Source organism: Lactuca sativa, chromosome 3 (assembly GCF_002870075.4).
Source record: "Lactuca sativa cultivar Salinas chromosome 3, Lsat_Salinas_v11, whole genome shotgun sequence".
Lineage (NCBI taxonomy): Eukaryota > Viridiplantae > Streptophyta > Magnoliopsida > Asterales > Asteraceae > Lactuca > Lactuca sativa.
In genome coordinates this window covers 145,492,490-145,507,140 of record NC_056625.2, presented here as the reverse complement: position 1 = coordinate 145,507,140, position 14,651 = coordinate 145,492,490, and the positions used below count along the sequence as shown (strand labels likewise).

At 36.9% G+C, this 14,651-nt stretch overlaps 1 protein-coding gene and 1 non-coding gene across 2 annotated transcripts; one reads left to right on the top strand and one right to left on the bottom strand.

The window, feature by feature from the left end:
• Positions 1 to 742: 742 nt before the first annotated feature.
• LOC111885715 (uncharacterized) lies at positions 743 to 3,702 on the bottom strand. The gene is made up of 7 exons (XM_023881959.3): positions 3,399 to 3,702; positions 3,161 to 3,312; positions 2,496 to 2,731; positions 2,161 to 2,419; positions 1,652 to 1,831; positions 1,266 to 1,421; positions 743 to 1,155 (listed from the first exon to the last, which is right to left on the bottom strand). The coding sequence occupies exons 2-7, from the start codon at positions 3,188 to 3,190 to the stop codon at positions 985 to 987; spliced, it is 1,032 nt and encodes a 343-aa protein (XP_023737727.1). The 5' UTR covers positions 3,191 to 3,312; positions 3,399 to 3,702; the 3' UTR covers positions 743 to 984.
• An 836-nt stretch (positions 3,703 to 4,538) lies between these two features.
• On the top strand, positions 4,539 to 4,639 carry LOC111885723 (U6 spliceosomal RNA). The gene has a single exon (XR_002848185.1). It is a non-coding gene; the product is annotated as a U6 spliceosomal RNA (small nuclear RNA).
• The last annotated feature ends 10,012 nt before the right edge of the window (positions 4,640 to 14,651 follow it).

The following is a 14,651-nucleotide window of genomic DNA, read 5'->3' as shown; positions in this document are numbered from 1 at the left end:
TCAGAGTCTCTTGTTCCCCTCAACAACCTCTTTAGAGTTTCGTGCATACAATGATGTTGATTAGGATGGTCATCTTAAATCCCAATAGTCACAAGTCTATTGTTGATTTTTGTATTTTTCTTGGAGATTCGCTTATTTAATTGAAGAGTACGAAACAAGATACTATATCTCCAATCATCCACAAGATTTAGTATCAATGTATTGTTGTGACTACTTGTGAGATTATTTGGTTGTGTTGGTTACTTGTTGATATGTGTATAGATTATTCTCAACCCACTCCCTTACATTGCAACAACAAAGGTGTGATGTAGGTTGCGTAGAAGGAAGCAAAGCATATTGAGATCATCTTTTATTTCACTCATCATCATCAGCTTGGAGCTATATCGTTTCCCTATGTTCCTTATGGGGAACACTACCTTGATCTCATTAACATTATGTCGGTGTATAACAAACTAATCAAGTAAACATTTAAGTAAACATTTATATGACTTGTAATTACCAAAGGTGGTCTAGTGACAATCACTTAGTATAAACAATCCATAATGGAGGTTCAAATCTCATAGGTTTTTAATCTTAGAGTGACCTATCCTTCAACAAGGAATTATATGACTTGTAAATAATTTTGTACAAATAGACAACAAATAAATATAAGACTCGAACTCAAAACCTGACAAACAATCCGACAACAAAATAGTAAGACTTTATTGTGTGAAGTTGGAAAGATTATTCCAAGACAACAACAAAAACCAAAATATGCATTGTCAAATAGACTTTGACACATGTATATCATATATCACCAACAACATTGTCACAACAACTAGCAAGATACTAACCGAAAATCCCTAACCCTAATTACACTTTCTCAAATCATTTCCTACAACCAAAAACAACACGTATAACCTAACACATATCTAAAAAAACAAAAAAACACCATTTTCAACATTTTCTATTGATTTGAATTAGATTATTTACACAAGGGTTTCATCAATAGTCAGCTTGAAGAAATTTCTCATAAGCCGTTCCACTTAAAGTCTTGTTGACTTCATCCCAATTTTTAATATGTTCCGATAATGCCCCTTTGTGTATCTTCACTTGTTGACTCGTCAAATTCATTCGTGGCAGCTTTAGAAAGTCTTCCACTTGCATCATTTTCTGCTGCAGTTGTTACAATTTACAAACAAGAAATTATCACAAGTTTTGTTTTTCAAAGTTGAGTTGTACTTTGTGCAATGATAGTTGTACATAATAAAAGAGACTTGACTTACAGAAGGGTCTCTAATGAGATCTTCATAGTAGATGATGATGTGTCTTGTGTTATTGAAGTAATTGAGTGCTTTCATTGATGTTGATTCCATTCCTCTTAAATCCGATTTTAAAGATGTTATGTTTATATTGGGCTTGTATTTAGAAAGTAAAGAAGCCTGAAAAAGAAAAACAAGAAAACTGATTTTTAAGGCAAATGTAAAATTACCAAACTACCCCTAAGTTCAATAGGATTCTCCGATTTCGTATTTTCCAATTGTGTTATGCAAATTATTAACACACAATTTTTCATAGAGGTGAAAACAATTTAATGCATGATTTGAGTGATTGTTGCTAAAAATTTATGCATAGATTCTTGATAATTGAGAGGGAGAAAATTGTAAAAAACCTCTTCAGGCGAGTGTACATGAGACACATGGACCCCATTTAGAAGCTTGGCATCTTTATCGAATGCATTTGCAAGCATTGAGACCAATCTACGCAACATATTTCTTCGTAAGAGGAAAATGACATTTACGCCCCTATCGTTGAAGTACTCGGATATTTCTTTAGGATGTTGCATCAATCCCTATATTGTCATAAAACAACCGTTTCTCAAAAGATATATCATGATTTTTAATCACAAATAGCCACATACTTTCATTTATCAATGTATTATAGCATCCTACTTTTATGAATGAATGTATGATGTTATTATAATTAACAGATCAATGAAAGTATGTTGCAAAAAGACGTAAATGCCCTCATCAACCTCATCGTTATAAAAAAAATATCCCTAGAAAGCTTCTCAAGTCTTGTCCCTAAGTACCCATAATCCTACTATGTATGTAACTTAAAGATTCCCTAACTTACAAGGGTAAGAATGGAAAAATGATTAAAAAGATTGAATATTTATACCTGATTAAGCATCCATTTGAAGCCAATTGCAGCAGAACATTCATTCTTTGAAGAACTAGTAAACCAATCAAGATTATAAACTCTATCAAGTGTTTGAATAATCGATGAAACATTATTCCTTCTACTTTTTGGACCAAAAATCTCTCCATTTGAACTCACATTTACATGACTATTCAACAAAGTCTCAAACCACCCACTTCCCGATCTTTGCATAGACACAATCGCAAACAACTTCACAGGGTTTCCCGAACATTCTGACCTGAAATTTCACCATATTTTATCTCAAAATCCAACGAATCTTTGATAAAAAAGAAAGATTTTTTTGAAAGATTTACCTATTGAAAGTTTTCGGTTTTGGGTAATGCAAGAAAGGGATTTGGGAACGATCAACGATTGTATCAGAACATGGCCTCTCGAAGTCATCGAAGAATAAAAACTTGTTCTTGTTTTGAAGATTCATTTGTTTTAAGCAAATGGAACATATATAAATACCACACACCATTGCGAATGCTGATAGCATTAATCTCAACACCAATGAAGCTTTTTTTGGAGGTTTGATTGTAAGAGTATCCTGTAGTAATAGTAATCAGATTAAACATTTGTATATTGTGCATCGAAAGTTGTACCTTGTAATGGATTTGGGAAGAGGTTTGTTGTAAAACTGTAAATGAAGCTAGATTTACTTCTTAATTAAGAGTTTGTGAGCTTAAAAGAACAGTTATGAAGAAACTGAAAGACAGATTCGTGGATAAATTGCTAGATTTTTTAAGTAAAAACAGTTACTAAAGAATCTAAAAGGCAAATACTATCAAATCATATGCAAATTTGAAGGTGATTTGCCGTTTAGGTTTCGACTTTCGACATAAATCTCTACCCAAATCAGCAAATGCGAAGAACATCATGAAAATCATCACAATGAGAAGAAAAGAGGGTAGAAGAAGAAGAAGAAGAAAGAAAGAAAGAAAGAAAGAAGAACAGAAACCCAAAAACGAAACAGTACCTTATTGAAGGAGAAGAGAAGTTCCCCCATTAAAACGATCTCGATAAGTAAAAAAATCGAGATCTTGTGATACAATTCTTCACTTGTTCTCTTTCGTCGTAATGTTGATTTCTCGAAATATGCATATGTTTAGAGAGAGAAAAAGAGGAACCCTAGACGAAACAAACAAAGCTCCTTCTAGTAAAGATCAAAAAGGCAAAAAAACAGCTGGGTATCTGGCTTTTAGTCGGACTCTTACCAGATTATTATATAAGGGAATCGAATAGAATAGAGTTAATTAATCTGTTCTCTGATCTACGAAAGAGATTGTGTAAAAGCTTCGACGTAATTAATGACGAAAATGTTAAGAAAGGTGATGAAGAAATGGAATTAATCTGCAAACCCACACCCACCCACTGCAATTGCGCGTGTAGATGTTTGAATGAGTGAAGGGATTTTGACTTTTGTTGCAGATTTGACGCACCAAAAATTCATGATGCCCAAACCAAAAATTATAATTTAATGCGACAAGAACAATATGATGTTAACAACAACATTTTCCAAGTTTCAGACAATCCCTTCCTATTTTGTATGAAAATCACCTTTTTTATTTTATGAACTAATTAAATTAAATTAAATATTTTTATATTCTCAAAGATCTACTTCCAAAATTGATAGTTTTAATTTTTATCTTTTTTGTTTATAAATCAACTCTTCTAAAATATGTTTATATTGTGAAAGATATACATGAACAAATTTATATAATTTGTTTATTTATAAAAAAAATTATTCGTTGATCTTAGCCTAATATTATGAAATTCAAAGTTGATTAGAGTTGTTAAGTTTTTTAAATTATAAAATGTTATTTGGATAATGATCGACTTAATTATACCCTTAATCAAATTAGTGGACGACAATTAATCATATATTCACGTAATATATTTGCAATTTGCATTTAATCTTAACCGACTAAAATATAAATTTATTTGTTTAACTTTTTTTAGTTAGGTTATAATTTGGTACAATTGTTGTTTTGTAGTTGGTTTTCCTTTGGATAATTTGCATCCATGATTCGACAATAATCTTGTGATCGAGTAGAAATTTTAATGTTCCTTTTGTGTTTTTTTATAAACCAACTTTTCATATAAACACGCTAAAGATTTTTTGTACGACCTTTGGAAATGACTTCATAAATAATTGAAAAGTGAATATACTTATGTCTTAAAGTCGTTTTTAACAAAGCCCACCCTACTTTTTTAGGGATCTAAATTAAGTGCATATTGTGACGTTAATTTCAATATATCATAAAGGGGTATTAGAAAAATCACAAACATTATTTTCAAACTACTATCAAAGGCAATCAATTGAAATTTTATGTTCACAATATATATGTATTTTAGTCCCTTCGAGGACATCCGATAAATTGGAATGATACTGAGAAATTTAGCATGGTCTTGCGTAAAGATGACATGTACAAATCAAGAAATGGTCTAAAAATATATGTATTTAATAATAATTGTGAACAACAAAATTTTCATTACTAATTTGTAATAGTTTTTAACAAATTACAAAAAAAAAATTCTGTGCGGAAAATGTCTATCATAAAACTTTGTGGCATTCCTAAAGATTTTATATATATATATATATATATATATATATATATATATATATATATATATATATATATATATATATATATATATATATATATATAGTTTATACAAGAAACATGCTTAGTTATAAAAGCTAATGTCTTATACTATACTTGCATACCAATTATGCTTGGCTTTTACAAACTATATATAAATTCATTATGCCTAATAACTTATCCACTTATAAGTTAGGGCCGAGAGTTTTTCACCTATCTTAGTTGAGGGCTTTTTAGTGAGACTATATTCATTAGCTAAGACTAAACATTTAGTATACCCACACTACTATAACCGTTAATCTTTTGAGTGAGATACATATGTATAGATCTATACGAGGTTGACATCTCCACATGTGGTTGCTAGTTAAAAATTTGATCGATCAATCGAAGCGGGTGATAAGTGTTTACTATCATTACTACGACGTATAATGAAGCAACATAGGGGGTACATACAGTCACATAGCTCGGTTATAGGACTCACTATGAACATTAACTAGAATTTCTCTCTTTTACTACAAAGCCATGGGTTTGTATAAAGATAAATTTGGTTTTTTTCATAACTTATATAAAGACTCTTTACAACCATTGTTTTAAGTATGGCTATACTTAAAAAGGAAATACTTTCTAGACTTTTTAAAAGTATCACTACAGTTAGCAGAAAACCTGTGACTCTCGCCAACTTTATATTGAACCTCAAAATTACATGTATTTTCAGGAAATCGGTAACTCAAGCATTCAGAGGACAAATAAACATGGATTTCTGGCGATATAGTTCGCTAGCTTTTGTTATGTCTGCCTACATGTTAAGGATATTCATGTATTATTATTATTATTATTATTATTATTATTATTATTATCTATAAGAACATTGTAGTCAAACTCAAAGATGGAATACAAATGTTATTATTTATTCAGTTTACATATGATTCATGAACTTAGTGGCACAACCTGACATGTTCCGCTGCCTCGGTCGGGGGTGTGACATAACCCAACCTCAGATATGACCTAAAAGACATTCTAATTCTTAAAGTCTCGAACTTTATGTATTTGCATGGCTAAAGATAGTTAAATCCCCAAACCCTAACTTCTAACATCACCAAAAACTCCATAACTCATGCATGGATGAAAGGAAAGGACCAAGTTTGCATTCTTTTATGACACCCTGCACGCTAAACCATCTGAAAGGACGGCTCAAATGGTTTGGAGTAGTCCATACTCACAAAGCCGAAGGTTTTCGGAAAAAATGAACATACACTTAAGCTTAGACAAGATCTAGCAAAGCAAGCCTCAAGGTATAAACTTTATACATTCTGGAGATGAACAAAGAGGTGTAGATTTTGGATCCAAGAGCTTGAGTGCACCACTACTTCTTCAAATACCCTCCTTCACCACCAAGAACACTCAAAGTCTTCAAAACTCACACTCAGGAGCTAGGGTTTCGATATTAGGGCTAAGAGGGATGGAGGTTGGTCATAAGAAGGTCCAAGGGGGAATAAGATACTTAAATAGGGGACACAACCATAAAAATTTAAGGTTTAGGAATAGCTCGAGTACGCCCAACGTACTCAACCCAGGTCGCGATCCAAATGTTGGCTTATGCCCGGTGTACAATCTATGTACACCCAGTTTAAGGGCTACTTTGCAAACAATTAACATTTTAAAGGTCGAAAATGGAAATATCTGGCAACGTGTGTTACACTATGGTTTGATAAAATTTCGTGTTTGGTCCTTATCTTTTTTTTACACTCCCATCATCCCTTTAGTTTTTTTTTCGGTTTTGATCCCTAATAGATGCGAAAAGACGATTTTACCCTTGCTATATTTTTTTCGCATACTTTTAATAACTTAAATACTTATTTATAACTAAAAATTATTGGTTCCCACCACCCTTTCCTAACTGCACCCCTTCTCCTTCTTATACTCTTCTTCCTTTTCCATAAGTACTCCATCCCAACACATGCCTCCATCGTCGGCGACCACCACTTCATCGACCACTGCATTTGGAAATTAGTGCAGCACCCCCACCTCTCTACACTTCACGAAATACTCAGTCCCTTCTTTACTGAAATCCCGAGTACCACCATTTCCTTTATCAGCTCCGGTGAGCAAAAAAAAAATAGAAAATCTAGAAAAATCAAACCTATTCAAAACCCAATGTAACATTCTAGACAAATCAATTGCATAAAAACCCTCTAACTTACCTGGAACTAAATCCACCAAACCTAATTGTCATCGCCACCTCTAAAATCGAACCATCGACACTCTCATCGAAGCAGCATCTCTAATGTCGACCACCGCTCACATAGGATAGAGACAACAAGAAAGAGAGATAACAGAGAGCAACGACAGAAAAGAGAGATAACATAGAGGAGAGGCTGATGGGAAGTGATAGGGGATTTTAGGTGAAAGATAGACGAAAAGTGATTTCATAAAGCGTTGTGATGATTGTGGCGGCGATTTCAGGGAGGCAATCCGACGATCAAGTAGAGTGCAGATCAGATAGCGATGCCATTTTGTAACATCCCAATGTTAAGGTACTTCTAAATTCATCCCTATAATTTTATTTATGACATTTTGGCCCCTAAGTCCCAAGAGAAAGTGCCTTTAAGCTCTAGTGGCATTTTCGTAATTCTAGCAGGAGAAATATGCCAAGCGTACATGTGTGTATGTTGTGCGTACTAGGGCGCACCCTAGTACGTTGGGGCGTACTAGGGCACACCCTAGTACGTTGGGGCATACTAGATAAAGAAGGAAACCCTAAATTTTAGGGTTTGGGTGGTATTTAAGCAACATTAAACCTCATTTCTCTTCTCATTTCCAGCCTCCATCAGCATATTCGTGTTCTCTTGCAAACCCTAGCCACTTTTGAGCTCTTGGAAGGTTTAGTGTGAGTTTTTGTGTTTTACAAAGGAAGAAGAAGGTAGCGGTGAAGCTTGAAGCTTAAAGCAAGCTTGGGTCTGGGAGTTTTGCATCTTTCTTCATCATTAGAAGGTATAAAGTTCATACCTTAATGACTTATTTGTTAGATCTCTTTCTTAGGTGTTTTTATGTTACTTTTTGGTCCCAAAAGTCTCATATTGTGCATGGTTTGTTCTTTTTGATTTGGGTTGTCCTTTCAGACCCTAGGAGGGGTCCTAAGCCAAAAAAATGAGGTCCCATTTATTAGTTTTGCTCCATGCATCTTATAGAAGGTCTTAATGGATTAAGACCTTGTGTTAAGCACTTTTTGGACTTGTAAAGTCATAAAGTTAGAAACTTTATGACTCGTGAGTGCATTTGAACCTTAGATCTGAAATATGGACTTAAGTGCTTAAGCCATTAAGCACTTATTGGAGTTTGGAAGCTGCAAGGGTATGCCTTGCATATATGAGAGTATGCCCCGCATACTCGGTCAATCACCCCAATGAGTAGTCAACTGTGAGGCTGCGTGTACACCATTCGTACCTCCAAAGTGCACCCCACGTACTCGTACTAGTCAGTCTTTTTGATTTGACTTGGTTAAGTTGACACGGCTGGGTTGACTCAGTCGACTTAGTGGGTCTGACCAGATGACTTTGACCAATTTGAACTTGAGGGTATTTTGGGATTTTGATGGAATTGACCAGTTGGTGGAAATAGGTATTGGTTAGAGAGATGAGATTCGGAGTCGGACCTCATCAGTTATGTTCAGTTTGCGAGGTGATTTTTCCTCACTGTAGTTTTTGGTCGAAGGCATAAAGGTCGGCCCATTTAGATTGTTATCTTGGTTTAGCGCATGATTATATGATGTACTAATATGTTAGATATGTATCCTGGTATATAGGATGATGATATGATTAGTGATCTGTTAGATCTGTATGACTGTCTGTATATGCTAGTTAGGGTTTGATATGGTATATGTTGATATGTAATGATGTGTTAGGTTGAGGCGGTCCTGTTATATGCTAAAGGCCGAGATACCCAGGGCGTCGTGGATAGACTACAGGCCAATGGGCGTACAAGTCGGGTCGAAGGCCCGGGGGACGTTCCAGATAGGCTGAAGGCCGGTGAGGCGTACCAGTCATGTTGAAGGTCATGTGAGTGTACCAGATAGACTGTAGGTCGGTAGGGTGTTCTAGTCAGACTGAAGGCTTTGTATACATGTTGTATGTTTGTTGTTGTTGTTGTTGTTGTTGTTGTTGTTGTTGTTGTTGTTGTTGTTGTTGTTGTTGTTGTGATTATGTGTTGTGTGGGTACACTGGGGGAACTCACTAAGCTTTGGCTTACAATTTTGAGTTATGTTTCAGGTACTTCATAGGATCGCGAGAACGTAAAGGCGTGACCGTACACATCCTCATGTTTTAGACTTATGATTTTGAGAAACTATGATATAGAACATGTTTTGAAAACTATGTTGTAAACAATTTGTGATTTTGGGTTGGTTTTTAAAAGTTTAAATTTTTCATGATTTTATGGATGTTACAAGTTGGTATCAGAGCCTTTTGAGTGAATTGGAGGAACACTTGTGTGAATCCAGTCTCAAACTATGGAAATATTCAAAAAAAATATATTAAAAGTAATTTTTTTCAATAAACCATGAGGATGTGATGTGTACAATCAAGCTGGAGCCAATAAGTAGACCCCAAATTACCACACTGTTATTTGATATTATGATATGTTAGAACAACATACTAGTGATAGGCTAGGGATCTTTAGGAATTGCATGATAGAATTGCCTGATTATATGATGCCTGATAGCCTAGGATCCTTCCTTATATGAAATTGACATCATTATTGTATTTTCTTAGTGTATGCATCATGGTTATACATAACTAAGATTGTATAGCCCGAGAATTTTTGGTTTGGCCTTATTTCCTGTTCTTGTTTGATGAAGGGCTTAGGGTAGGATTAAATATTAGGTTGTCTATAGGGTCCAACATTATGTATGATTAGCATACACGAGTGTTGCAAGGTTTGTGGAAATTTCATGGATGAGTTGTGTGGGGTTAGTCAGCCAGTCTCGTGATGTTTAGCCTTCCTCTAAGGAGTGAGGACTGAGTATATGAGTATGCTAGTGTGTATTGTTAAAGTTTTTATGATGATCCTATGAGACAAATATGGGTAGGTGTGGAAGGTAGTATAGGCCCATACTATTGAAAGTATAGGACCCATACGTGTAGCAAGGAAGTCAAACCCCTAGGGCTTTGTTGGGAGTTCATTCCCCGGTTATGATATGTGTGTTATCTAATATCTCCTTGGTTTATTTTCAGTATGGTGATGACGCGACGTTTCAAGACAGGATCTGGGTCAAGCCAGGGTGGGCTAGCAGTGACAGAGGACCGTATCAGGGAGATTATCCTTGAGGAGGTGTTACCATTGTCCGGGGGCAGATACCGGAGCAATTTGGGTCTATCAAGACTGCGATTGATGAGATTTAAAAACAATAACTTTTAATCTATAAAGATCGATTAGATCATGAACAAGTATATGAATATGAAACGCAAGAACACAATATAAATAACAAAGTAGAACGTAATAATAAGAACAAACAGCTTGAATCAAACGTGTCGAATGATTAAATATAATCCTTAGAAGAGCTCGATTAAGAACATCAACTGTAAAGGATTGGAAGATTACAAGAGAGCAATATCGTAAACTCTGGAACGCTAAAACAGAAATCTTGAATCTTTTCCCTAATATGCATGCAAGCGATAACTTATATACAATACATAAAAGGCTCTCGGTTGGACAGGCCCAAACCGGAGAATACAAGGCTAATCTACGAGCCCAAAAGACGCAATACAAAACAGAACTTCAGCCCAACAATCTCCCCCTTTGCGTCAATTTGGAGCGAGACCATCACTTCTTACTTGGGCCGGCGGCTGAAGCTGGACCCTTCTTCTTCACAGTACTAAACAGACACTTGGTTATGGAAAGGATGGTCTGTCTAAACCGGATGTACCAATTGATCATATCTTCAAAATATTTGATGTCATCAGCCGAATTGTCCTTACACCGCTTGATGATAGATAGGACATGTTCCAAGCAGGTAGTGGTGTAGAGGTGCTTGTCAGCTAACGCGAACAGACATTTATGTCCTTCGGCTCTGGTGAACATCACAGAGTTTCGCCTCGAATCTATCTTGCCCATTTTCATCGTGTTTAGATCACTGGCCGATCCCACAGGCTTGACTTTCGGTTTCTTCTTAAACACTGTGGCAACCTCCTGATCCATTAGGGCCACCTCCATGATATAGCATGCCAGCATCCTTTTGACATGGTCTAAGATGGGACCATATTCGGCTTCGTTTGTCAGCAAGATGTTGTACAAGACTATCCAATCATGAGGGTTCAGATTGGGCAGATCCGCCAGAGAGATCATGTGAGCAGTTCTTGCAGATCCTCGGATAAGCTTGAACTTGACGTTTGTGAATCTCCCCACGGCAAATGGCTTCAACACCCGAACATTGACAATCTTCTGGGCGCTCCATGTAAGGAATTGAGGGCGAGCGGCCTCCAGATAAAAGTCAATGAGCTCCCTGTCAAGCTCATCGTTCGGATGCGGGACTTCGTAAATGTTGGAGAAGGCGTGGAAGATGAACGCCTTTCGAGTCAGCGGCATATCAAATTGCGAATCGACCGAGTTGATGCAGTCGAATGATATCACCGGCTCGAGCCATAGTATGCTTGGAGTCTCTATGGCCTCTTTTATCAGTCGATCCCTGGTCCAGGCAGGGAAGAGCAGCTTTCGGCTCTCAAGGAGATCGTTGGCTTCTTTTTGTTTACGTTCGGCTTCTTCAGCTTCACATGCCACACGATTGACATCGTCATCAGTATTGCGACTGTTCTTTCTCTTCAACATGTCCGCAATAGTCTCCTTGTCTTCATCTTCATCTTCATCTTCATCTCCTCCCTCTGCAATGTTTTTGCCCTTGTCCTTCACACCCGAACCCGAGGCATGACCAGTTGGGGGTGGTTCGGTTGTGTGAGTTGCTTTTGAGGAAGGAGGTGGTTTCGATCCCGTCTTCTCATCTCCCCCTTGTTTCGGAATGGACACGAAACTGGGTAGGCCTTCAATTTTACTCAAGAGAGCCATGGCCGGAGAGAGTTTCTCAGCGAGGGTACGCCTCACCGAGTGGTTCAGGATGGGGTCGTGTGCTTCCAGGATGTTGGATAGAGCGGCGTGGACATCCGAAACACACGTCTTGATGATTTCCCTTTCGGATCGAAGAGCCTCCAATTGTTGTTCGGAGTTGGAAAGTTGGGTGCTCTTGACCTTGAGGGCAGTAGTCTTACTCGCCAGGACGTCCATCAGTTTATTTTCAGCCGCAAGATCCTCTTGTAGCTTTGCCAAGCGGGCTTCAATGGAGGCACGGAGTGCCGAGTTGTCGTCGCTAAGGTTTTGTCTGAGGGTAGCGAACGAGGATAACTCCGTCTTTACAAACTGGGCCAATTGATTAACAAGTGGTTCCAGTGTTGTTTTGTTGGCTTCGGCGCTTTCCTGCATAGACTGCAGCAGGATTGTAGCGTCATGGAATAGTTTATGTCGAATGATCACTCGATTTATTGAAATGTGAGGAACAAATTACACTTAAGAAATAATAATCTAACTCTACAAGAAACCTCACAACGTGGCGGCTACATTTTGCCTCTCTCTTAACCCTAATAATGAATAATACATGACTATTTATAGGGAAAAGACAAGTCTTGGGCTTTTAACCTAGAATTCATCAAAGGGGCCCATTGCCATCATCCATGGAGTGCTTTGAAACCCTACAATCTCCCCCTCAAAGTATGGAATGGATGACAATGCTTTAACTTCCAAAACAAGCATCTAGCAAATAAAAAGATCTGCAACGAGGAATATATGAAGCAATCCACGAATCTTGATTCTTCAATAGTCTTCAAACACGGGCTCTAGGATATATAAATCAAGCACTGAAGTAATGTCTTTAAACTTCATTTTCGAATGTAATCCCAAAGAATCTTCATGAAAACCAAACCCGCCATAAAACCCATCTCAGAACAAAGAAACTGAATCACTTCTTGTCTTTGAAGAGCTCCCCCTCCAAGTCACAACGATCTTCAAATAAGCTAATGATATAAGCCATCAAAAAATATCATGTAACAATTCAAACTTTAAGATTCGTAACGCCACTTGATCGAGAAAATACAAGAAGTCGGAGATATAACAAGTCCTTAGCAGAGCTCGATGAAGAACTCTTGCTGTAAAGGATACTTCTCTGTAAAAACCTTAGTAGAGCTCGATGAAGAACTTCTGTAAAAAAGCTACCTTCATAATTTTCCTACAAGCTTTATCAAAAATCTTCGACTTTGAAAAGTCACAAATCCAATTTCGAATGGCCATACCAAATTCTCCCCCGATTTATAATCAAAAACATGATTATAAAGCCTTCAAATGGTCATGAGAATGATCTTGAATGGATAAAAAAATTACTAAGCTCCCCCGCGACAAAACGATATACACAATGAAGTATAAAATCCGAAAAAGTCGTGAAAAATTTGATGATATCGCGAAAAACGACCTTCCGAACCGCCAAGACTTGATGGAATCATTATTTTGCTGTTCACAAAAAAAATATGAGCGTTAAAGAATCCAAAACTGTTCACCGGCCCTCAATGTAGTAATTTTTCTGAAAATAGGGCCGAAACTGTCACTTTCTGAAAGACAGGGGCTGGAATGGTAATTCAGCATCAACAAACCCTTTTATATGTAACAAAATCTGCAAATGGTCCAAAACTGCCAAGGCATGAAAAGTATAGGGACCGGAATTGACAAATCGTAGGTGTTGCAGGGACAAAAAAAAACTTTAAGTCATCTTCCCCAATTTAAAGAACACGACTGGAAGGTGATTTCAAGCGAACGGGAATTTGAGCCACTATCATTTCAACCACAAGCAACCGAACCAAGGTTCGTTTCAAGATCGCCATGTAATCACGCGAACCGAACGTTCGGTTCGTTTCAAATCAAGCATTATCAGGCGAAACTACTTTCGCTTTCGGTTCATCCGTCGATCGCTCCAACCATTAACAACCGAACCCAGCTTAAACACGCGAATCCAAGACGAGGTTCGTTCCAATAGCTACCAAAGCGAATCTCCATTCCCATGTTCGCTTATTGTTCTCACTATACATTCTCTTCAAGCCTTTTCGTTCCAAGAGCTAGCACCCGAACTTAAGTTCGATCGAGGCCATAAATCAGTTCCAAATCCTGATTTCATTGGTTCCGACTCCGATTTCATTTGATTACAGTGAGTTCGCTCGCAGCAAAGAGTTTGCAAGTTCGTCGTTCGTCCATAGTTCACGCGGTTTCACAGTCAATTTTGACTTTTCGTTTGACCACCAAGAACATCCTTAATTCAATCTAGTTAAATTCCAAACACGATTTCATTCCATTAAGTTCCCATTCAAGTTGCAAAGCCCATCACCAGTACAGAAGACAACAAACAACGAATCTCAAAACAAAGAATAAATTTCAGATCAACAATCACCATATTCTTCATCAGTTCAATTATGAACACCAAACCGGAATCATCACTCTCACAGTGACAAAATCGAAATAATCATCAATTTCTAATGGTTAATAAATTAACCTCAAAATTAATTGAATAAAGGATGAATCTGAGGGCTCAAAAGAAAAACAAAAAAAAAAACGACGCGATAAGAAATTTGAATAACCCAGATCCCGTCATCAAACATGAACCTAATCAAAGATTGAAGGAAACAGCAGGATCTTAACATATAACCGATTTTCAAGCATAAATTAAACGAATGAATCCAAGAATAAGAATCTCTGATTTAAAGATGGCATTATCAAAGATGAGCGTGAAAGTGAAACGCAAACTGTAGATGGAATAGATCAAGAGCTGTGTTTCTTCAAACTAAA